The 23,440-nt window shown below is 41.6% G+C and overlaps 1 protein-coding gene across 1 annotated transcript; it reads left to right on the forward strand.

The window, feature by feature from the left end:
- Positions 1–860: 860 nt before the first annotated feature.
- Positions 861–21,706, forward strand: LOC104125929 (fructose-1,6-bisphosphatase isozyme 2). Its single transcript, XM_035893920.1, has 7 exons — positions 861–1,033; positions 3,654–3,816; positions 4,731–4,823; positions 10,941–11,081; positions 12,284–12,421; positions 18,232–18,351; positions 21,512–21,706. The coding sequence occupies exons 1-7, from the start codon at positions 861–863 to the stop codon at positions 21,704–21,706; spliced, it is 1,023 nt and encodes a 340-aa protein (XP_035749813.1).
- Positions 21,707–23,440: the final 1,734 nt, after the last annotated feature.

Here is a 23,440-nt window from a genome sequence, read left to right on the forward strand (position 1 = left end):
AACATAAAATTTAATTTGGTGAGTTATGACACAGACATGCTTAAATCAAATAAGCTCCATTTGTAAATTACTGAAGACATAATTACTTTGTAACCAATCAAGCCACAGCTCAGCAGTACTTCTCATTCATGCAGATCCTGCAATATTACAAGTGGCCCAGACTATGAACAAAGTCATAAAAATGGGATTGCAGCAGACCAACTAGCAACATAAAACACCTTTAATAAATGTGTGTCTAGGTGCACCCTACACCTCCTGTTGATTCCCCTGGGATGTGCCATACGCCATCCGCCTCTATGGTGGAGGCTAATTTGAGCAAAGTCAATATGGGAAGGGAACTTCACCAGCCAGGGTCACAGCACGGTGGGTGCTCTGCTATAGGGCACTACAGCACGCGTAGTTGCTCATGCCCAGTGCCTACATTTCTCATACCTTGCAAACTGTGTGCTTTCCCTTATCTAAGCTGAGCTCCTTGCTGAGCAGCAGCTATAGGAAAGCAGTTTCCAGCTAAGCAGCCAGGGAGAGTTTTGCATTACAAACAGCCTAGCACACAGTGGCAATATGTTACTAGATCTGCACATCACTAATTCCAGTGTGTGAGGCAGGCAGCCGAGCAGCGGTCACTCAGCTGTAGTCTCATCTCCGGGTCCTTTCCTGCACCCCAGAGGAGCCGTGGAGCCTGCCTGGGATGCAGTTATTCTGAGCACTCAATCACATGGTCCCAGAAACATCTTAATGAACTCTGACCAGCAACGCAGCCAACAGCTTTCCCTCAAAATAAAGCAGCTACCCAGGATCTCCACACAGCAGGAAAGTGTCTTGTCCAGCCGCGAAGAGAGCAGCTCCGATACCCAGCAAAAATGTCTGACAAAACTCCCTTCGAAACAGATATGCTGACGCTCACACGATTCGTTATGGAGAAGGGACGCCGCGTTAAAGGAGCGACAGGGGAGCTGACACAGCTGCTCAACTCCATGCTGACTGCCATAAAGGCCATTTCCTCTGCAGTCAGGAAGGCAGGCCTTGCCCACATGTGAGTCCTACCTAGCAATACGGGGAGGAGGAGGAGAAGGAGGAGGAGGAGGAGGAGGAGGAGAAGGTAGGGAGAAAGCAGCTTGCACAGCAAGGCTGGGGAGAGAGCAGGGATTCATAAATTTGGTGGAAGCAACTTTTTTAAGCTGAGCAGTTTAGCAGAGCATGAGGTCGGAGCCTGGATTATCAAGAGTGGGAAGTGGGAGATCTCCCTTTCTGGAGCATTTTAGTACTAGGCGCAAGATAGATGTTTAGACTAACTGCTGTTCTGTAATGTTTTACTCTAAAAATGTAAGTCAGAACTTCAATGACTGCTCACCTCAATATCCCTTGTAAATGCTGATATTGATCTTTTTTTAATCCACTGTGAGTTTGCAGAATATCGCACCATGATATTTTTAATGCAGAATATTACATTGTGATATTTTCTGCTAACATCTAAGCCCAGTGCTGAGCTGTGCAAATCAGGGCTTGGCTTATTTTGGGAAGCTGTTGTTCTGCCTGACTGCAGTGTAAGCAACAGTCTAAAGCAACAGCCCTTCGAGAAACACCATCCATTGCCATGCATGAGTGCATTTCCCCTTCCTTCCTCAAGTAGTATCAGGGTTACAGGTGGGCAGTCTTAAAAGGCCCTACATGAAAAACAAATATAATGATTTGTCATCTGGTGGTTTAGCAAATGGCATGAAGTATTGCCTTAGCAAAGCCCGGAATGAAGGAAGCTGTTCCTCACACAGCCAGGTGAAATAGACACCCATGTCATTCTTTCAGTGGTGATCTATCTGAAGCAGTTCAGGGAGCTGGAGCGTCCTAACAAAATTATGCATTTAAAATATACAGGTTTTGTTATGTATTGAAATATATGTTTCTGTACATGCCTGTGTATGTACTTATGCACACATGCATCAAAAAGACAGGGAATATATTTGTATGAGAAAGACAACATTATTTTTTTTCTGTGGAAACAGCAAAATGTATCACACACTGGGGTTTTTTTGTGCTTCTGTTGACTATTTGGTAAAAGTCCTCAATGATCTTTGCAAATCATGAATTCAATGTACTGTCACACTCACTTTACAGGCATGGACCATAGTATGTAGAGAGGATGTGAGACATCCTCAGAGCTAACAGCGGCGTCAGGCTCCTATGCCCTAACTGTTACACCATACTTTGTCTCTGTACTTACTAGGTGAAGGAACAGTTGCTTTTATCTCATTTTTATCTCTCAATATGCAACATCTGAAGTATTTAGTAAGTGGAGAGGACCTCTATTTGATAGACTAAAGGTGGAATAGCCACCTAGCCTACAGGACATGTGGCTACTGTGGTTAATGAATCTTCCCTTCAGAAGGAAAACATCCATTATGTTAAGGAGCAAATGCCTCTTTCTGGTGATGAACCAGAAATATCTAAAGCATCCAAACACATATATGAGTAACTTGCACCATTCAAATTACTGCAACTAACAATGCAATTTCACGAATTCCTGTGGCAAACTTTCAACCACAGTGACAGGCTTGCACCCATCTGCATTTGTGAAGTTAGAGAGCTCTGATTTTTCTAGTGCCTCCAAGCAAGAGACCGTGAAATTACTTCTTTAATGTTAAAAAGCTCAGCATGAATTTTTAATAAATTTGCCATTCAAAAGTAAAGGAGGACTTCTTCCAAGCCATAGACTTGAGCTGGGAATGTGCCTGAAAACACAGTAGCCGGTGAATAGGTGCTTAGCACTCCCTGAAAATCACAGTCCTTTCCAGTACCTCAGACTTGGCACTCCAAAATAGAGCACCCAAAATTCTCAATACTTCTGAAAAGCTCAGGCAGCTTTGAGCTTTGAGTAAAACAAAAGACCTACCCTGCTCCCAACTAAGGCCTGCTGCTGATTGGCATCCCAGGGACTAATTAGTTTCCCTTTTCCCCTTCTATTTTTTTTTTCCCATAATGTATAAAACCGCTACATCTATTACCTGTATGTTTCCTTATACTTCTAAGATGCCCAGAGCATGCACATTAGGTCTAATCATCTCTTCCTCAACTGGAAATCTCAGAAATATGCATATTCCTATATACTACATCATTAGTATATTGCTAAAATCAGGATAGGGAATGGAAGCATCATCCTAACTCATCCAAGGATCACCAAATAAAGCAGACCTTGATCCTGAGATACAGTTCAGCCTGGGGAATTACCTGGGGATGTCTTTAAAGCTTCTGGTTTTGGAGTGGCTGGGGACTGAGTGGACGTGGGTTAAAGGACCATCATGGAGTTCTGAACAGTCAGCGGCAGAAAATAATGCAGATGCTAACTGGCCCTTCTCCTTCCTCAGAGGAAGCCTGGGGAAGCCTGACACACACTGGCCTGCTCCTGGTCTGGAGAACATCCATGCAGAAGCAAAAGGACCCAAGTAAAGCCCAAAAATGATACCATCACCGTTTCTCTTGCTCATGCACACTTTTATTTTCTAGCAGCAGCAACCATCTCCTAATGCACCTCAGTGGTTTAACCCAAATGTTAGAGGTGTGGGAAGATGAGAGGAAGGAGTCACCCAGACTTCTTTTTTTCCTAAAAACCTGTAACGTTGGCTCCCTCAAGTCTCTTGATTATTTTTACTTTTCTGTAGGTTTGGTATCGCTGGTACTGTGAATGTGACCGGTGATGAAGTGAAGAAGCTGGACGTGTTATCCAACTCCCTGGTGATTAATATGCTCCAGTCCTCCTACAGCACCTGTGTCCTGGTCACCGAGGAGAACAAGGAGGCCATCCTCACCCCGAAAGACAAGCGGGTCTGTGTCACTCCTGCCTTCATGGGGTTTTAAGCTCAGGCAGCAGCAGGTGGCACTCGTGTTTCAAGTATGAAAACTGGGCCTGGCCCCAAAAAACCCAACCCTTCCCGGGAGAATTCAGAAAATTTGCACCATTACTGCATTGTTTTGATTAATAACTGTGGTGGATGGCATGGTTTCAACAGCTAAAGTAGCTGTGGAGGGTAAAATTATTATTAAAGTTGTGTGAAAGGGGGAGAATAATTATTTTGGAGTTTGTTGACACACCCCAGATCCCAGGTGTAAGTGAATATTACATTCCCTGACCGCCAGTGTAATGGGTTTGGATTATGTGAATATTTAGACAAGATAAAATGAGATGAGAAGCTGGAAGAACTGGATTTTACCTTATGTGTCTGGAGGAAACACCTGACTGCTTCATCAGGCTTCCCCCAGGAGGGGATCCTGTTGCAGTGGGATACTGCTCATGCTAACGTAACTTACCCTTTCCCCAGGATGTTTTCTTTCTGCCTTCTCACCCTCAAACCTCACACTGCAGGCAAATCCTTTCATTTGGAACAAAACAAAATTTATTTACTTGAGGAAGATGCTCGCTTCCAGAATGAGTCACTCCTTTTGCTTTCAGGTGATTTCTTGCATTGGTTGGCAGCAGAGGACTGCTCCTTTCTATCATGAGATTTTGTGCTGTCTGAGCAAAAACATGTCCTCTCCTATTTCTCTGGCAGGCCCTACAGGGAGTGGGTGTTGTGCTGCAGGGCTGGCTGGGTCAGCAGCGCAGCCTTCTCCAAAAAGCCATGTCAGGCATGCTTGGAGGGCTAAACGCAGTCATAAAAACAGGAGTTTTGTCAAATAAAAGGAAATAATACTGCAAGACTACATATTATTTAATGCTTCCCTTGCCACTTCTGTTTTAGGGTAAATATGTGGTATGCTTTGACCCCCTTGATGGCTCATCCAACATAGACTGCTTGGCACCCATAGGAACAATATTTGCTATCTACAAAAAGGTAAGAGGATGAACAAAGCACACATGGCATGATGCACGCGGTGAAAGCAAAATGTCTTGGGCGTATCACCTTGCTTAGTTTCTTTCCTAGGTCCTTTAGGTATCTTTGGGATCAGAGCCTTAGAAGTGTAGAAGAGGTAACACTTGAGATTCTCTTATGCTAAAATGTGGCCTGAATTCCCAGGAAGGGGACACTCAGCCCCTTGTTAGGTGGCAGGTCTTCCCTCCTCCAGACACACAGGCAATTAAATAAAACCCTCTGACCATCACGCATCTGGTTAGCTCCTTCAGAGCTGAGGGCTGTTGGCGATGCCTACAAACCACAGTATTTGTCTCTCCAGGTACTGACTGGGGAGGCCTGACAGACACTGTCTGGGCTGTATCACGGTTAGCAGCATGGTATCCCCTGGTGCGAGTTGCTATTCCTGTTAAGGGTGGAGGTTTATAAGCATGCTAATGATGAAGGCCACCTGAGGCGGAAGGAAGCCACCACCTGCAGCCACCGGGGCTCTGCTAGCACGCCTCCTCCCATAGGGCTGCACAGCACAGCAGTGGCACAGCCAACTAACAAATGTTAATAGTTAGAGTCATGCCAGGTCTTGTGATTTGATTGCTAATCTCCCAGCAGTTGGTGTTTTTCCCAAAGCCTGAGCTCACAGTCATATGACTTTGGGAGACCCTCAGCCATCACTGTTGTGAAGTAACATTTGCAGGACTTGTGACTACAAAGAAGACTGCAGATTCAGATGCTACACTTCAAACATGCAGAGATACATCTTTAAAGTCCACTCTCATCTTTTAACTCATAATTTTCAACTGGCTATTCCTCAGTTTTTACATTTAGGCAATACACTAATCATCACTGCTGAGAATATGCATCTACTAATAAACCAAATAGTTATGGCACAATCTCATCAGGATCATTGCACAAGCCAAGTGCTGGCATATGGCTGTCCACACTGCTAATGGTTAGTGCAAACCCCCACCACAGATGCAGCCTAAGCCAAACAACACTGAGATGATGCCTGGCTATGGCTTGTGGAAAGAGCAGCCCAGGGACTACCTCCAGTACCATCTACCACCTTGCTTTTTGCTGGGAAGACAGCTTAGCTGTATGGATGCAATCCATGTCACATGCCCTTGTGGTAAGCAAAGGGGCCACCACCCTTTTCATCTATTTCTCTAAAGATAGCCTAAAAGACTGCAGTACCTCCCAACATGTACGGTAGGCAATAGCTGCATTGTCCACTATTCTTAAAGGTGGTAAGCACCATCTTACGAATACTAAATATTAGCTTTCTGTTCAGACGTATTGTCTTAGGTTACTCTGCGCAACTATAAAGGCAAGTGCTCAGTGTCATTAATAAAGCTTAACAGGTTGAAACATAGATTAGATTTCTCTACCATCTTTAACCTACCTGTTAATGTGTGTAAAGACTACAGACTGCTCAGTCTTCCCTAGGATTCTGCTTCAGAATAGAAACACTTTCCAAAGAATTCATGTTGTTCTCAAATGCTCATTTTCAATTCCTATTCTGATCCTTCCATAGTTGGTGTTGTTCTAATATATATTAACATATTTGTAGCAAATGCTGTTTCTATGTTACTGGTTTTCATGTGGGTGGATACCCTTCAGTGCTTCATAAAAAGAAAATTACATTGCTTTGTACAGATGCTTCATATCCAAATGAAAACCCTGCTGCTAGGGTGAAGCACAGGTTGTCAATTACAAGAACAGCTAATAAATTTTCCCCAGAAAGTTAGAAACAATGTTGAATTTACAGACTTTCACTTCCATAATTATTTCCATTAAAATGCTACTTCCAAAGGACATGTTAATTAATACACCTTCCTCTCAGACAAGAAAATTTCACAGCAACACTATTAACTTCAACATTATTAACTTCAAACCCTTTGAAAACATGGAATAATTTTAAGTGTTTTACTGATTGTTTCTGAACGGTAGTGTGAAAGGAATTAAAGTGAGTTGTTTATCCCAGTGGATGAGAATCGCTTAAGAAAGATAATACAATTTCAAGCCATTTAAGGTTCATTAAATAATTTTTGAAAACCTAGAACAGTTGTAATTCCAAGGGATGTTCCTTAGCACCTGTCTGATATTTGGTACCTTCCAATTCTCAGATGATTGCATGACTGATTTTCTCACCATGTCAGCACCTTAACTTCATTTCCAAAGGCACACCCTCCAGAACTGAAGTTTTACCTAATTTGGCAAAAAAAAAAGATAATCAGCACTTCTCTACAAAGGCCGACTTGGCCAATACACTTTAAACCTGAAAATGGTTCTCTGGCTGCTCTCAGTCCATAGCCACCACCATGGCAGCAGGTACCATTGCCTCCTACCAGAAAAGCACTGCATCGGTTTCTTAGAGAAAACCATCAGGAAATAAATGCCATCTTAGGTTTATTTAATTTTTACCTGGCTTTTACTTTCTGAAGCATGGGTGTTATTGTTAAAAAGACCAGAAACACCAGAAAAGTGGGCCTAAGGGAGGAGCCTTGCTGAATCAGCAGAAGCCAGTGGGCCCCTCACTACAAGAAAGATGTTGCATTGCTGGAGCATGGCCAGAGGAGAGCCACAAAATTGGTGAGGGGTCTGGAGCACAAGTCTTACGAGGAGCAGCTGAGGGAACTGGGGTTGTTTAGCCTGGAGAAGAAGAGGCTGAGGGGAGACCTTATCGCCTTCTACAACTGCCTGAAAGTGGGGTGTAGTGAGGTGGGGGTCAGTCTCTTCTCCCTGTTAATGGGTGATAGGATGAGGGGCAATGGTCTGAAGTTGCATCAGGGCAGGTTTAGGCTAGACATTAGGAAAAATTTCTTCCCTGAAAGGGTTGTCAGGCTCTGGAATGGGCTGCCCAGGGAGGTGGTTGAGTCCCCATCCCTGGAGGTATTTAAAAGAAGGATAGGTGAGGTGCTTAGGGACATGGTTTAGTGGTGGGATGGCAGGGTTAGGTTAACGGTTGGACTTGATGATCTTAAAGGTTTGATACTAAACCTTTACTATGATACTATGATTCTAAGGGATAGGACCTTGACAGTCACTGCTGCTGAAGGGCCCTCATCTGCTAGAGTGCCAAGATGCAATGACAATAAGTATTTTTTGGTTAGAGTCTTCCCAATTCTTCATGCCACTGAGCTGAATCTACAACTCTCAATTCATACTCCACATATATGCTATGAAACTCTGCTGCTTTGTTTCATTCTGGTTTTAATTTGTAACATTGCCCAGTGCCTCAGATGTATTTTATTTACCACCACCACCACCACTACTTCACTGTCACGAGGAAAACATCCTCCCCTCCATGTGGTCACTCAGGGGGAAGGTGTAAGAATTCAGGGCCAAACACAAAGGGTACTCATGAAACACATGATACAAACTGAGACCTGGAAACTGAGTCCTTCCAGAGCTGCTCCCAGTGCTGGTAAGAACTCCCTCACATGATGTGGGCAAACCATACATGCAAAAATTTTCAAACTTGGATATCACCTGAGGGTGCCCCTATAGCCAGACCCTACGGACCTTATTTCAGCTGTTTCACACCAACAAGGAGCCAAAGTGACTCTGTCAGTGCTTGCCAGAGCTTCTCTTCAGTCCCCCTGCCTACTCCAGTGCTTTGCATAAAGACTTCTAAAGAGATTTCACTACTGCCATCTCATAGGGAAAATATAATAGAAAGGAAATCCATCTGTGCACAAGAGAGAAGGGAGAACATTCAGCAGCTATCAGAGTCCACCAGCCAGCTTAATTCCCTGGTTTGTTTCACAGCACATGGTATTTGGCAGGGCAAACTCTTGCAGTCCTAACAACGAAATATCAGCTGATCTCTAGCTTTTTTGCATTCTGACAAGCTCTGCAAAATGCTTGTTTGAGACCGAGCTTTTTTCCTTCCTTTTGGAAGCTGGCTCCTGGAAACAGAGTTGTGAATAAGGATGGGAAAACAAGTGATTTGTGGCCAACTGTCCATCTCCCGGGGGAGGAGTTCCTCTGGTTTTTCAGAATAGTCAACAAATATGTGGTTTCTCAGCCATTCAAACATAGAAAATGCATTTAAGACATAGGACTGAAAAGCTCATTTCAGAAAAATATATTTTAAATCAATAACATATGTAAGACAACAGATACATATACTGTATATACAGCATGTTCTATAAAACAGATTTCTTTACTGTATTTATACAAAATTAATTTTTATTTAATGAGTAAAGCACACAAAAACCTAGGAGAATCATAATACGTTTGCAACTAGTGAGGTAAATGTATGTTTAATTCTGCATTTATTGTTGCAAATAATTAGTCTACTACAGACAACCATTGCTTTTGATGTTGAGAAGTATGCACCATGGAGATATATTTTAGAAAGAGAAGATGCTATGTACAGTATAATAGTTGGTTCTGTAAAAGATCGTTTAGCAAAGGATTAGCCACTAATAGTCAGTATTCAAAGCTCTGGAACATAGAAAGATAGGGTTTAATTAGTCTTCCTTCATTACATGCATTACAGCCTCTCTGAATAAACACCCTGACATAGAGTAATTCCAAGGGGCTGCATACCAGATGTATTTGTACATGCTATATTTCAGCTCCAATGAGGAGCTGGTTGGCAACTGGGGTTTTTTCCACAGAAAAAAATGGCAAACTAATAAGTAGTTTTGAGCAAAATGCAGCTAAGAACTGTAAGTGAAAGTAACAAAATCTTCAGATGAAAATGAAAACATATTGATGTGGAACTACTGACCTCATATGCCATGAAAGATGTACATTTGGTGTCCCACATCTCAGTTTTCCTCTAGATGTGGGCATACAATGATGGTCAGGATCCCCATGTTACCCTTAGCCTTCCACCTTGCCAGGACCCTGAGGGGCACCCTGAGAGCTCCATGCCATGGGGAACAGCCAAATTTCTCTGTCTACTGGAGGAGTGGCATTTTCCGTTGGAAAATATTGGAAGGCATTTTTGATCTTTTAAAGAATTTACTCAATATTCATCAGATATTTTATTTCCTACACAAGACAGTCTCCATTGATTTTTATTTTTTTAATCAGATTTTTTGGGCTACACCTGCTATTTCTATTTAGCTGCTACTCGACCTAATTAAGCCCATGCAATCTGAGAAATTGCCTGTGTTTGGAACAACAAAATGCTAAACCAAGGCCTGAAGAAAGGGTCTAAGGCGGTTCTCATTTTAATTCATCGTGAACCACCATCAAAACATACACAGAAGACCCACCACAACCAACAAGCTTTTAAAGAAACATTAATATCAAGCATTCCCTACCCATTTTGTAGTCCCAGGAGGTGAAAGCTGGAGCCAGTCTTACCAAGTACTCTTGGCTGTTCTCCTTTCTTACCCTGCCAGCCAAATTCTTGTCAGCCAGGGCTGAAGCACACCACCAGGTCTGCTTGGGCTATTGCTGTTCAGTGATAACCAATGTGCCAAATCAAAATACAAATATCGGAAATTGATTAAAAGCCTGAAGTAAAATGCCACATTAATGTTCTATGCAGAGTTATATGCACATACCTGCACACACACACACGTTACATACGCAAATGCATTTGTTATTTTATATACAATATGAGCTTTTACATCACTTCAGTTACCCATCTCTTCACCAGCAGGGACCAATGCACAGTCTTGGTTCCATCATGTTGCACCATCTACCCTTTAATTCTGCATTACTGGAAACAATTTGTCTGTAATTTTAATTACTCCATTCATCTCACAGTTATTCCCTCTGAAGGGTATCAGTATGATAGCTTACATTTACAGAAAATTAGTACCTATGTTCTGTCTCACATTTCTGATGATCTTGAATTAATAGACTAGGCTGTAATGCTAAGGTATCAGCTTTGTTGCAGGTATCGTATTGATTGCATGACACGTATAAAATAACAAACTCTCAAAGTCCTGTCCCAGCATGCACATCTACTGCTACCAAATTTGCCCTGAACTAGTGGGAACAACCTCTGTTTTGGTTGTTTCAAAGGCCTGCATAGACACAGAAAGGAAATCTGCCCCACATTATTATTGAAGAGTTGTTTTTATTGTTTCTTGTAAGAATTTAACCTTCAGTTCAATGGTAATTTTTCCTCAGGAAACAGATGATGAGCCCTCTGAAAAAGATGCTTTGCAGCCTGGACGCAATATTGTTGCTGCAGGCTACGCCTTGTACGGCAGCGCTACACTGGTTGCCCTCTCCACAGGGCAAGGAGTGGACTGCTTCATGCTCGACCCGGTACAGTCATGGTCTTAATCACATTGTCACTACCTTTTAAGGCTTTCTGCGCTTGGGCTTACTCATTTTTGCTACTCCTTGTCGCCGTAATCTAGGCAATCTATGCAATTCTTTTTTTCACCTGCATCCTGGAGCATCCCACCTCTACCTTACAAGTATTTAATAATACATGAATATATTGGTTGCAATATCTCTGTTTGTTTTTTGTACTTGGTGGAAGAGAGATTAAGTTAAATAGCATTTGAAACCCTGCTCATTCAAACCAGGCTGCTGGTTAGCACAAACACTTAAGAAAATTTACTCTGACCAGTGTCTTTGCCTTCACCTAAGGGTCTCCTGCTTTTTTTGTGTTCTTGCTTTTTCTGCCTGTAGAAGAACCTCAGCACAATCAGTGCTTAGCCTGGGGCAAGGACCATTTGTTGATGCAGTTCTTGCAGAATGATGTCTGATTTCCTGAGTGCAATTTAGGTCTGTGGCTAAGTCCTCCAAGCTGCATACTTGACAACTTACAAAAGCACAACCATGCCCATACAATCAGACATGTGCCGCCTCTTGTGCCCAGCCCAGGAACCCAACGAGTGTTTCTGGAGGAATGCAGGAAGGATTTTGCTCACTTGAGAAGCCAGCATTATATGTGGGCAATAACATAGGAATTACTTTTCAGAAAAGGATGCATTATTATCAAAACTCCTTTTAACTTTTATAAATAGGCTCACTCCAAGGGGGAAGAACTGGGAGCTTAACTGCTCTGGTTAGAGACAGAGGAAGAGGAGGTGTAAGTCGCACTCAAACTGCAGACAGCAACACCTGGGGGTAGCTGACCACATTAACTTTAAGCTATTTAGACAAGGCAGGCAAGAAGAGTTCAAAAATCAGTGTAATTTCTTAACTTGTAACTTCATGATTTGTGGACAGAGATCCATGATCCATCTGCTTTCAGGACTGACTGGTGTTCATTTGATATGCTATTACAGTCAAATTGCTTTTTGTTTATACTACCAATGTGACAAGTTTTCATGAACTTAACACAGATTCTGTGCTTTCTGCTCTGTTTGAAATACTGTGAAGTTTTACACAAGACTGGCGCTGAAAGGACCAAGCTGTGCTAGTGTGTCTGCAGTCTCTAGCATGACAACCATTACAGAAAGTCAACAAAATGTGCTGCTGCTTGCTAATAGCTGATCTATACTGTTCATCTGCAGGGACTTGGTGAATTTATTTTGGTGGACAGAGACGTTAAAATCAAGAAGAAAGGGAAGGTGTACAGTCTCAATGAAGGTTATGCGAAGTATTTTGATCCTGCAATGACAGAATATTTACAAAGGAAAAAATTCCCTCAGGTAAGAAAATATTAGCACTGTCCCCAGTGTACTGTGTCCTGGCATGCATTGCCTTCCACGAAGTCTGGGCCAATGGGAAAGGATTTGAAGGCCTCACTGGGTTCAGCCCCATGTAACCCTTTCGTGCCAGCAGGTCTATTTTGGGTATCTATCTGACTGTGTCGGTTTCTGGTGCCCTGACATCTTTTATAACTTAGACTTCAGTAAGTAAATCCATAGCTTGTTCATCAGTGTGTGGAGGAAAATGTTCTGTACTTTAAGAACCAGGTTATTTGACAAAATTCTGAAACTGTGCCAGCAAAATGCGGGGGTGCCCTTGTTTTCTAGCTTATCTGAATATGCAGCTCAGTCATATGGGCAGCTGGGCATTTGGGGCTAGATTCCACATACTGCCCAGGGATCTGGGCGCCATAACCTTCTCCTTCCTGTACATGCTTGCATCTGAGAATGCAGTATGACACTTGCACTGTCTCCTTGCATCATACGGAGCACAAACCAACCCACAGGTTGAAAAAAAAAGGGTGTGAAGTACAATTTCACTACATTCTGTCATTAAGAGGATTATACTGTCTCCCTCAGAGAGATAAAGCTGAGAACATCCCCTGCCTCATGAACTTCCTCATGGGGACATACAGCTCTGTATGGCTCTGTAGGAGGATGCAACACAACCTCTCAAAATGGAAAGCTGGAAGCTCTCTAGGAAGTGTAGCTATGTGACCAGTAAGTCATAATGAAATACATTGACGTATAACAGCTCAGGACTGAATTTGGCCAGGGAACTGGTTTTGATGCTCTTCTTGATAAAAAAAAAAAAAAAAAAAAAAAAAAAAAAGCCATAGGATTATTTTATAAGCTATTAGTTGCTGAGAATACTTATACAGGGCTCATGTAAAGATCAATGTATCAAGTAAGAGTTTAAACCATAGTTCTGTGAGAAGCTCCTTCTGAGCTGAAAATCTGAATTTGCTACATTGGATATAGCTACAACGCTGACCTCTTATCAAAACCTCTTTTCTGTACTACCCAGATTGTGGCTACAGAGGGTGTCACATCACAGCATTTTAAATACATTCATTTTGAATATTTGAGGTTATTTTGAAACTTCAAAGTCTACTTTCAGCCCAGCTGTGAGAGAAGCAGAAGCCCACAACACAACTTTCATACTTCCTGAAAACTTATCCAGCTGGGAAAGAGAAGGAGATCTGTGCTTCTCATTCTGCTCATGTTATGCTGAGCTTTGTATTCAGTATAATGCACTAACACTGGATTTATGAATTTGTGTTTTTGCAAACTACCCAAGTGTTATTTAAAGTAAAACTCTTAAACAAATAATCGATGCCAGGCAACTCTAAAAAGACTGAAGAGATTTCAAACTCAGTGGAAAGACCAGACAGACATATTTCACCACAGGCTCAGTGAGGACAGCTCTGTCATGCGATTCACTAAATCCTTAGGTTAGGACATACAGGAAAAACCTCATTTGCAAACACTCTTTTATCTCAAATCTGTTCTTCATTTGAGGAAAACCTGTTGAAAGTGCTGTTGCACTAATGCAACAGAAGCTGGCTGAAGGTATTTTTGTTACTTTAAAGCAAGCAGCACAGGAGTGCCAGTTCCTTGGTTTAAAAAGGATGTTAAATTTGCATTGTGGGAAGGCAAGAGAGGGAAGGTGTTGCCACCCTTCCACAGCATGAAATCTGCTTCCTAACATCACCTTACCAGCTACAGCTACACTGGTGATGCTTCTACCTTCCCTGCAGTGCCCAGGCAGAGCATTGCATAGCTTTGGTCTTTGTCTTCCTTTCTTCAGCAGGCAGAAGGGCAGTGGGGGGGTATCTGCTGGATACTCCCTGCCTGTGACTTGAGGGGGAATTGACATTCCTCCTTCTTACCCATCTCACCCTGTGGCCTGGCCACTAGAAGCCAAAGGACTAGGCATTAATTTCACCTACTTGTCACTTTCTTAGCCCCTTTTTCCCTTTTGAACCTTTCTCTATTTCCTCCTTCCTGTGGTTCTTGGTCAACATGCTGTTCAGATGACTGCCTAACATAGCCACAGAAAACTGAAAAGTCAAAGATAAAACAGGCAAACAAAGTAGGATGTTGTGAACAACATGTCCCGTGTTCTGTATCACAGTGACTGGCAACCAAACATTACAAATCAACTGTTTATGTGGAGAGGAGACATTTTCCCTTACCATCTAACAACGGCATCGCACATCAGACAGTTTGGACTACAAAGTCATGTTGACCATCAAAGTTTCTTGTGGACCACCATTCACCAAAGGCAACAGTTCTGAATTAAAAGCACTGGAAAAGTGCTGCTGTTCTGCAGGTCAGCTGTAGACCTACAATTTTCATGTGGTTCTTAGTGGGAAATATTTGTCTAGACAGATCTCTTCTGGAATGAGAGTAATGCTAATTTTTTGTTAAGCATCACAAAATCTCCTGCTGCTTAATCAGCCTGAAGATCAAGCTGCCTTTTGCAAGGCTGTCTGTAACGCAACACATTTACTGCAGTCTGCATGGTATAATGGGCACTGCTGGGACAGGAACTGTTTCTGCACAGATTTCCCAAAGTGGGTTCTTTCTCCGGTAATGTTTGTAGGGCCCTAGCCTCTAGTGGGCACTGGTTCACTCATGGTAGAACTCAGAAACATGCTGTGGGCATGTTGTATTTTGCTATTCCACCCTTCTTTATCTTTGCTTCCTACAGCCACAAGAGAAGTTGAGTCTCATCACAGAATGACAACAATGCAATGGAGTCTCCCTGGTTAAGGATGTCTCTTAGCAATGACATCAAAAACTTAGAATCAACAGCACCTTTCAGCATGCAGCATTCTTCTACCAGCCAGCCCAGCTGTGCCTGAGTGACATACAAAAGCTAATAAAAACACTACGCTTTTGCCACCATAACTGTAGGTGGAAGGAGTGATGCAGGGTGTTGCTGCTGTAGTCTATAGAAAAGCCCCCTGCTCTCCTAATCATTATAGTTATGCAAGAAAACCGTGGTCTTGTTCTGCTAGAGGGGAATATAGCTATCAGAAATCAGTAAACAAAGTGAGAAAGTGACTTCCATCACATTGTAAAGGAAAAAATCATAGGATTGATCTGTTATGAGACATTTTTTTGTTTCTCTGGGTTAAGTAAAAAAAAACAGTGGAATGGGTGAAACTGAGAACAATCACAAGTTTACTCGAACACCACGGGCACTGACCAAGGGAACATCGAGGTTCTCCAACTCGTTCATTACCATCAGCCAAACTAGTGCTAAGTGCTCACTGGACAAACACGCAGCTCAGCATTACTCAGAACTTGGGATGAATTTCCCTAGTGTTCATGCTCTGTTATTTTGTTTGACAAGAAAGCCTGGGACAACAGGCATGCACCACCTATTCACTTTCTCATCTGTAAGAAAAATGTATGAGTGACCAAACTGGAGAAACAAGAAGTAACATTTCTAGTAACTAAAAAGACTATTATTCCTCCCACAGTTGCTAAGGGAAGTGAAAATTTTATTTTAGTCTATGGTTCAAGTGATAACCATACCAGAATGGAGGAATTTATCTTCTGTATTTTTTCTCAGTACAGCCTCAGTGCTGTGTTTCTAGCAGGTGAATTTCTGCCAGGGTAACAAGCAACTAAAATTGTCAGTGGCATCTCATCTGCTTCACATAACACTGCCTGAGCTCACATAAATTGTGTAAATGACCTGCACGTGAATAGGAAATCCAGCACATCCAAAACATAGCTGATGATTTGCACACAGGCAGCTCAGCTGTGCAGCTCATGGACAGTAAATTTTATACATGTGGGTTGCAGACTCCTTATTTGATGATGTCATAGAAGCAGTCCCTAGCAGTTTGTTTCAGGGCCTGCTTATGATCAACTATGACTTTTCTTAATGTTTAACAAACTTTTCTTGAGACTTGCTTCATCACCTTCTGAAACCATAGAAGAGAGCTGTTCCTCTTATTGTATTTTTAAAGGTAATTTTAGTTGTAACCACTTCTTTCCCTGAAAATTGTCTTTTCTTAAACTGCAGACTTGCTTTGGTCTCTTTTTAAAACCTCTTAAGTTGATTTTTTTTTCCTGACCTCAGATTTTTACAGTTGCAAAGTCACAAGTGCAAGCAGCTGTGAGGAGGAGACACTGTCATTTGAAGTCTAAATATGTAATTATTTGAGGCTAAGCCATGAAAAATAAAGGATCAAATACTTAAAAGTATTGTTTAGTTGTGCCTGAAGTAATAGGGTCAGTTTTAAACAAAACTAAATGTAACCGCTCTGAGCTGTGTCTTACCCATCAAGTCTTTCACACTTTGTGTTGTTTTCCTCTGAATTTTCAATAGTTCTCCTAATGTGTACAAAAAGAAAGAATCATGGAGAACAGTACAAGTATGGTTGAACAAGGGCTATTATGTAGGCTGGAACAGTTATCTGTTCCAATTTCACTACCAGCTGTATCAAATATCCAAGTCATATATTTAGTGGCTTAGGACTCGGCTTCCTAGCATTGTGTTGCATTATATTGTGTAATTTCATTAGAATATTTTCCCATTTTAAAAGAGTAAATATCAAAATTCCACGCTGCATAGAACACTTTGAAAAAGTGGTATCAAAATAGAATCATGTTTTTCTCTGTCTGTGTTTTTTCCTCTCCCTTGTTGATTTTTTTTGTCTCCCAGCTAACCTCATGATTTTGCTGTGAAGGGTGACTAACTTGTGATGTCTGAAGGTCTTGGAGCTAGCAATGCTGAACAAGTTCTTTATGTATTTCTCTGGATCTAGGCAAGCTTTGTAGAAAGCACTAAGATCTTTGTTAGACAACTGATTCAGACAGAAAAAAACATTCAGAGGTCTTTTAAAATTTCTAGCATTGCAATATACACATATATATGTATATTAAACATACATGAAGACCCAGTCTCTAGTAATTTTGGGGGGAGGCAAAAATTCCTCCTCTGCTTCATTGAAGACAGAGTGAGAAGTATCAAAAGAACAACAGACTTCTTGGTGTAGTAGCTTTCAGAAAGCTTTCCTTCAGTTTGCATTTATATTGTGTATCTCCCCTTCATAAAAATATGGTGACATGTTGCTTTTCCCAGGTGGAGCTTATTTGGTATATATAACTGCTATTTGTGCAAGTCACCTTGCTTCTCTTCTCTATTTCCTACCTTACCATTTGTACGACCAGCAAACCTGAGACTATATGATTGCTCTCACTAGAATGACCTCTACTTCAACATTAATTTCTAAGCTGAGAGCAAGGAAAACTACAACGATGAATAAATTGCTATCTCCCAAACTAAGCTGCAGAATGAATGCTATGACCCATTTCACAATTTGACAAACAAGCTAGAAGGAAAAAGCTGGAGTCCTCTGGGAGCCATGTGGACATGTAGTAAAAAGCCACATCCTTCCTCATGCCATGGCTTAGAAACCAGTGAAGAGGATCAGCAATCAAATGGGTATCTTGTTCTGATGATGTGAAGAAGCTTTCACTCACTGTTTGCAACCCTTACTTTTTCACAGGCTGGGGGTTGACACCAAATTGTGCACTCAAATTACAGGCACCCTGGTTTCCATACTGTAAATGCAGCTCTTTAAAGTGCCTATTTTAGAACCCCATAGATGATCATTACGTCTTTCAAAAGGCTTCAGGCTGTCTTAGGCACATACAGTGTCCATAAGCAGCCACTGATTTAAGCAGCTTTGATTCCTGTTTTATAAAATTACATTTTGCCATGCTACATGCCATGCCAATCTGTCTAGCCTGGTAGATATAATGCTTCACTCTATGTTTTTCAGGATGGCAGTTCCCCATATGGTGCCAGGTACGTGGGCTCTATGGTAGCTGATGTTCACCGAACATTGATGTATGGTGGGATCTTCATGTATCCTGCTAATCAGAAGAGTCCTAAAGGAAAGGTAAATAATTTGACTTACTCTCTGGTAAACTTAGTCAACCTCATGCCTCTTGTTTTCCCAGAGGTGGAAAGGAATAGTTTAGATACATAAACATAATCATTTTCCAGCCCTGGAGAAAAGTATTAATGGCTACAATAGTCAGCAATTGATGTAGGCAAGAAATTTAGGCAATTGTCAGTTTAGGCCAGAAATCTTCCTGTGTGCTTTTATATTACAAACTAGTCAAATGGTTTTCACTGCAACCAAGGGCCTTATTCATTTTTCTCTAAAGAGAAACATTTCAGTACCACAGAACCCATTCAGATACCTATGCATGGCTGGCAGATGCAACACAGGCCTAAGGAAGACCTCTACACTTTCTACTGGCAACTAGAGGCCAGGTGGGATATGCTGAACTCCAGGCAGGCTTTTGTCCAATGGTAGACAACTGTTTCCAAAGGGTACTGAGCTTACCATCAGCAGCCCTGCAAACACGGGCTTCTACTAACTGATCTGAAAGACTCTGTCAGTGGAAGGTGAGTTTCATGCATGCTGAGATCAGTATTCTGGGAAAAGATGATTTCCCACTCGGACACCTGTACAAAACACACCATGACTTAAGGCCTTGCAATGCAATGCAGTGACTCCCTGAATCTGATGGGCCATGGGACCATAGTCAACTTCAACTTTTCTCCTGCAGCATCAGATACCCTCACTGTCAAACTTTTAAACAAACGTGTTTTAAAAGAGAGCTAGTTATACAGCTGATCTGTGGACCACCAGTAACCTGCATGTCATGCTTAGGAAATGATTGGCTCAATGCATAATAGATTGGTCATGATGTTCTGACTCCAAGACCTCTTCTTTCCTGGTCGGTACCATAATTAAAACCTTCTATTCAATTTTTTTTTGTATCCTTGGCTAGTATGTGCAGGAATTTGCCCTTATACAACAACTTGCCCCACCTCCCACCCTAGTATCAGAACACCCTGATGTCTACAGTTCTTTAGGGACAAAGGACTATTGGTTCCGTCCTGGTGAGCATGTACTTATTTATGATAATAACAACAGGTCCAAGTGGTCTGGGAAATGAGGGGAACGGGAGAAGAACTCCCTACAGAATACATAACAGAAGTATCTGCATGTTTGTCAGGCAGATTTGATTTAAATATTTGATACAGCATCCCAGGAAAAAAAAAACAAAACCAAACACCCCACCCGCATAAACAGTGTGGATCTGTTTGTGTATCAGAGCAAGAGATGAAAAAGGAATTTGCTGTGTGTGGGAAAAGTGGGTTTGCTGACTGGCCTCTTCAAACTAAACTTTTTGTTTTGAAATCTGTGTTAAATCATTGTTGAACAGAAAAGATGAGAAACGGAACAAAAGAAGTACTCATATAATTTTATAGAAATCAATATTTCTGTACGAGTTAGTCTACACTGACTGTTGGATTGATCGGGCTTGCACTGCCATAGTAGAGTAATGAAAGAAGCAAAACTGTACTATCATTACAAATAAGTTTTCTTCTTTCCCTCTCAGAGTGCAAGAGTGTACAGTTCTTTTCACATAAACCTCTTCTTGTTGGAGAGATAATGCCTTTGTGGCAGGTGATGACCATCCCCCTGAAAGTCTATGCTCTTGGATAGAGATCTGAGAGGAAGCATATGTCACTGGAATTGATGCAAAGGCTTCAGAGCAAATGTAAATGACATGCATGAAGGTCCTCGCACATAGAACTCCTCCTGAAAGTTAAAAAATGAGAATGAAATGCTCAATAAGCAGTGCCGAACCAGCCAATAAATAGATCCTCTTCTCAGATCAGATATGTTAAATAATATTTTTATGAACTTAAGGCTTATAGTTCTCTACTAGGTGAAAAAAAGTTAAACCTATCTGAAGACAGATCCCATCTGAAGACCATAAAGTGCAATTCCTCTATTGCCTGAAGGAAAACTGTTTTCCTTAAGCCATGTAGTCACAGTTAAGCAACATGAAACTCAACACGTGGTTCCACTGCTATTGTCTGGCTCATGGTCTTCCAAAAGTTGGCCATACACTAAGGAGAACGACAAAGGCTATTGGTCCTATGTTGCCTGACAGATGGAGTCCTTGTACCAGAAGTAGCACTTCAGTGGCCTTTAGAGATAAGAATCAAAGTAATACACACTATTAAAGTTTGTGATATATCATGGTTTTATTACAAACAGCGTGATAAAGGAATGATGGGTAGTAAAGTCCTGTGTCCAACCCATTTATTTGTCTCTCTATAAGGCTGCATTCTGCCACGCTTTGTTTTCCCCAGAAAACATTCTCTCTCTTGCATATATGAAAAGCCATTTAAGCAGAATATGTACTAACATTGTTGTACATGAGCACTTCATAGACCATCAAAGATTCAACTAAACCTGCAGAAATAACGTCTGTTAAAAAATAACCAGCTATCATCTATGGCCTTTTGAACACAGAAACTTTTAGCTATGTCCCAAATAATAAGTTTGCATTCTACCAGGACACAAGGCAACCCAGAGGCAACATTTTTAAAGATGTGAACAGATAAGAGGGTGCAAACCAGAAGTGCCTTCACACCAAAAAGGGAAAATTTGTTTTTAATAATTACTGCAGTTACTTCTGAAAACAGAGTCACCATCTGGATGAGTTCAGGCCACTAATTCATGTGTCTGAAGGCTGCAATCAAATCCTGACATTTGAAACTGGGAGCATCAAGTTTCAAACTCCAAAATATCCTGACCAGACATAATGCGATTACCCCAAGCTTTGAGGTAACACATAAAGCCCATACATGAAAAGAGATTTTGGTTTTTCTTTCCCGGTACTATTAACTTAGCTGGCTTAACTGTTTTGCTGATGTCTGTGGGCCCAACAATGACTTTTGACATTTTTGACAAAATACAGCTTTGCTGATGCTGGTACATCAGCTTGGAAATGATGGTGGTGATGCTTGAATGCAGGGTCAGTACACTCTTCCATGAAGCACAAAGTGTGAATGGAGGTGAGAGGAAGAGTGGGAAGAAGGAGGGGCTGATAGAGAGCCATTGCTACTTAGGTCAATTGCTGTTTGGTACGAAATTTTCCAAAATCACAAAAGGAAGCTTAGGTTCTGGTAAGTCCTTTGGTGCAATTTCCCCCAAAGGCAATCACATGTTGCCTCTTTCTTTCTAGCTCCGACTTCTCTATGAATGCAACCCTATGGCTTTCATCATTGAGCAGGCAGGTGGGATGGCGACTACAGGGACTGAGGCGGTGTTGGATGTGAAACCTGAGAGTATTCACCAGAGAGTCCCTCTTATCCTTGGTTCTCCAGATGACGTACAGGAATACCTCGCTTGTGTACAGAAACACCAGAAGAGCAGCTAAACGCTTTTCCACATCAGACCTTGCTCATCCATCTACAGGAAGAGCCATACCTTTCAAGATGGTGGATTCTAGCAATTAGCGCTCATCTCGCAGTGAAAATCCCACTTTATGAGAACAAGAAAAATAGTGAAAACGGCTGATGGGAAAACCAAAAAATTTTATTTCTCCATGCAGACAAATGTAAAAATCCTTTAACTCTGATTTATGCAGTGCAAATGTAGAGGCAGAGGCCTATTATTAAACAAAAGTGACTGACTTTATAGCATATTAACAAAAAGAAGTGGATTGTGTTTGTACCCCCATTTGATCTGAAGCTTTACATCTGACATTACATGGTTGGCATTGTTTGAGACAGGATTTTCACATCAATATTCGCAATGCCATTATCTGGATTTTCTGCCAGAGGTTTTGTTCCAGCTGCTTTTTATCTTGTCAGCCCTGAGAAGACCAAAAGTCTCATGCTGTCTGAAACAATGTTTTTAACCGCCAAATTATGTATGTCTTGGGTAATTAATAAAGATGAAAAGGCTGCAAAGTTGCCAGGGTATTTCAATTCTCATAAGAACAGGAAAATGCCTTGTGTTATTTACAGACAGGTAACCTTCAACGGCACAAATTACAATAAACCCTTGCCACGGATGTGACACTCAAATCATGTGTATTTCCTGTTTATCCATTGTCCTCTGCAACAGAAAACGAGATGTTGCCACAAAGCCACTGTTAGGCCTCCGTTTTGTTTTACTTTGCAAGGTTCTCATTTCAGGTTGGAGCTTTCCTAGGCTGCCATTCCCAGCCACCTCCAGCACACCTGTCCTGTTGGTACCCTAGTGCCATGTCTCAGATGTGACACCACCTAAGGATGCCGGGAATCAACTCTGAAACTAGCAGGCATTCATTGACCGATGACAGCAACAATTAATAAAAGGAAATGTGTGATCATGGTAAGTGATAAGGGTGTGAAAACCATGGTTGTGGTCACTTCAAGTATTAGACATCCTGATGCCTGTATAACCCTCCTGGATGTTTCTTTTGGCAACCATCTTGCTGTAAGCAACTCCTGCCCCAGCCACTCATTTTCACCCCTGCTCCACATCCCCAGACATGCTGGTACAAGACTTTATTAAGAACACTCCATGAATTACATTAGGACATAAACAGGAGTTAAAAATACTCCTGCCAAGAAATTCCAACGGTTATTTTTAAACTTAGGACTATGTTCTGTTATTCATAAAGAAGAGGCAGGCTGAATGAAGGCAGACAGAAAATTATACAGGACAGGTATTTATGCTCAGGTATTGTTATCCCAGGGGTGAGGATGCAAGTTCAGTGCCACTTCAGGTATCAAAGCACTCTCTCTGCAGGTCTTTATCTGTCACTCTCTAAAGCTGTAACAGTGACAACTGCCCAGGATCAGCAAGTACAGTCCGTACTTGTTTATCCATCCTGTTCCTAGTCATGTGCTTCCCGAATCATTGCTATCAACAGCAAAACGCAAGCAACACTTAAATCCTGGAGAATGAAGAGGAACCAGAAAAAACTGTGAGGGTTTAGGTAATAGCTGACTACCTGTGAAAGGTAGTAGATCAATTTTCCTGCAAACAAAATATTCACGCAGTGTATGTGTGCACATATATATATATGTTTATACATACATTTTATACACACGTAGTCTCTCTCTCTCCCCCCCTGCAATGTCCACGTAAGAACGCAAATAGTCATTGATGTCACCGATTT

This window comes from Egretta garzetta, unplaced genomic scaffold (genome assembly GCF_000687185.1).
Source record: "Egretta garzetta isolate BGI_Z169 unplaced genomic scaffold, ASM68718v1 scaffold310, whole genome shotgun sequence".
Taxonomy (NCBI): Eukaryota; Metazoa; Chordata; class Aves; order Pelecaniformes; family Ardeidae; genus Egretta; species Egretta garzetta.

What these genes read in the sequence shown, in the direction of transcription:
- LOC104125929 (XM_035893920.1), top strand. Translation starts at nt 861, where the DNA reads ATGTCTGACAAAACTCCCTTCGAAACAGATATGCTGACGCTCACACGA. An exon ending in TCACCCCGAAAGACAAGCGG is followed by an intron (nt 3,817 to 4,730) that starts GTCTGTGTCACT and finishes CTTCTGTTTTAG; the next exon opens with GGTAAATATGTGGTATGCTT. An exon ending in AAAGGAAAAAATTCCCTCAG is followed by an intron (nt 12,422 to 18,231) that starts GTAAGAAAATAT and finishes TATGTTTTTCAG; the next exon opens with GATGGCAGTTCCCCATATGG.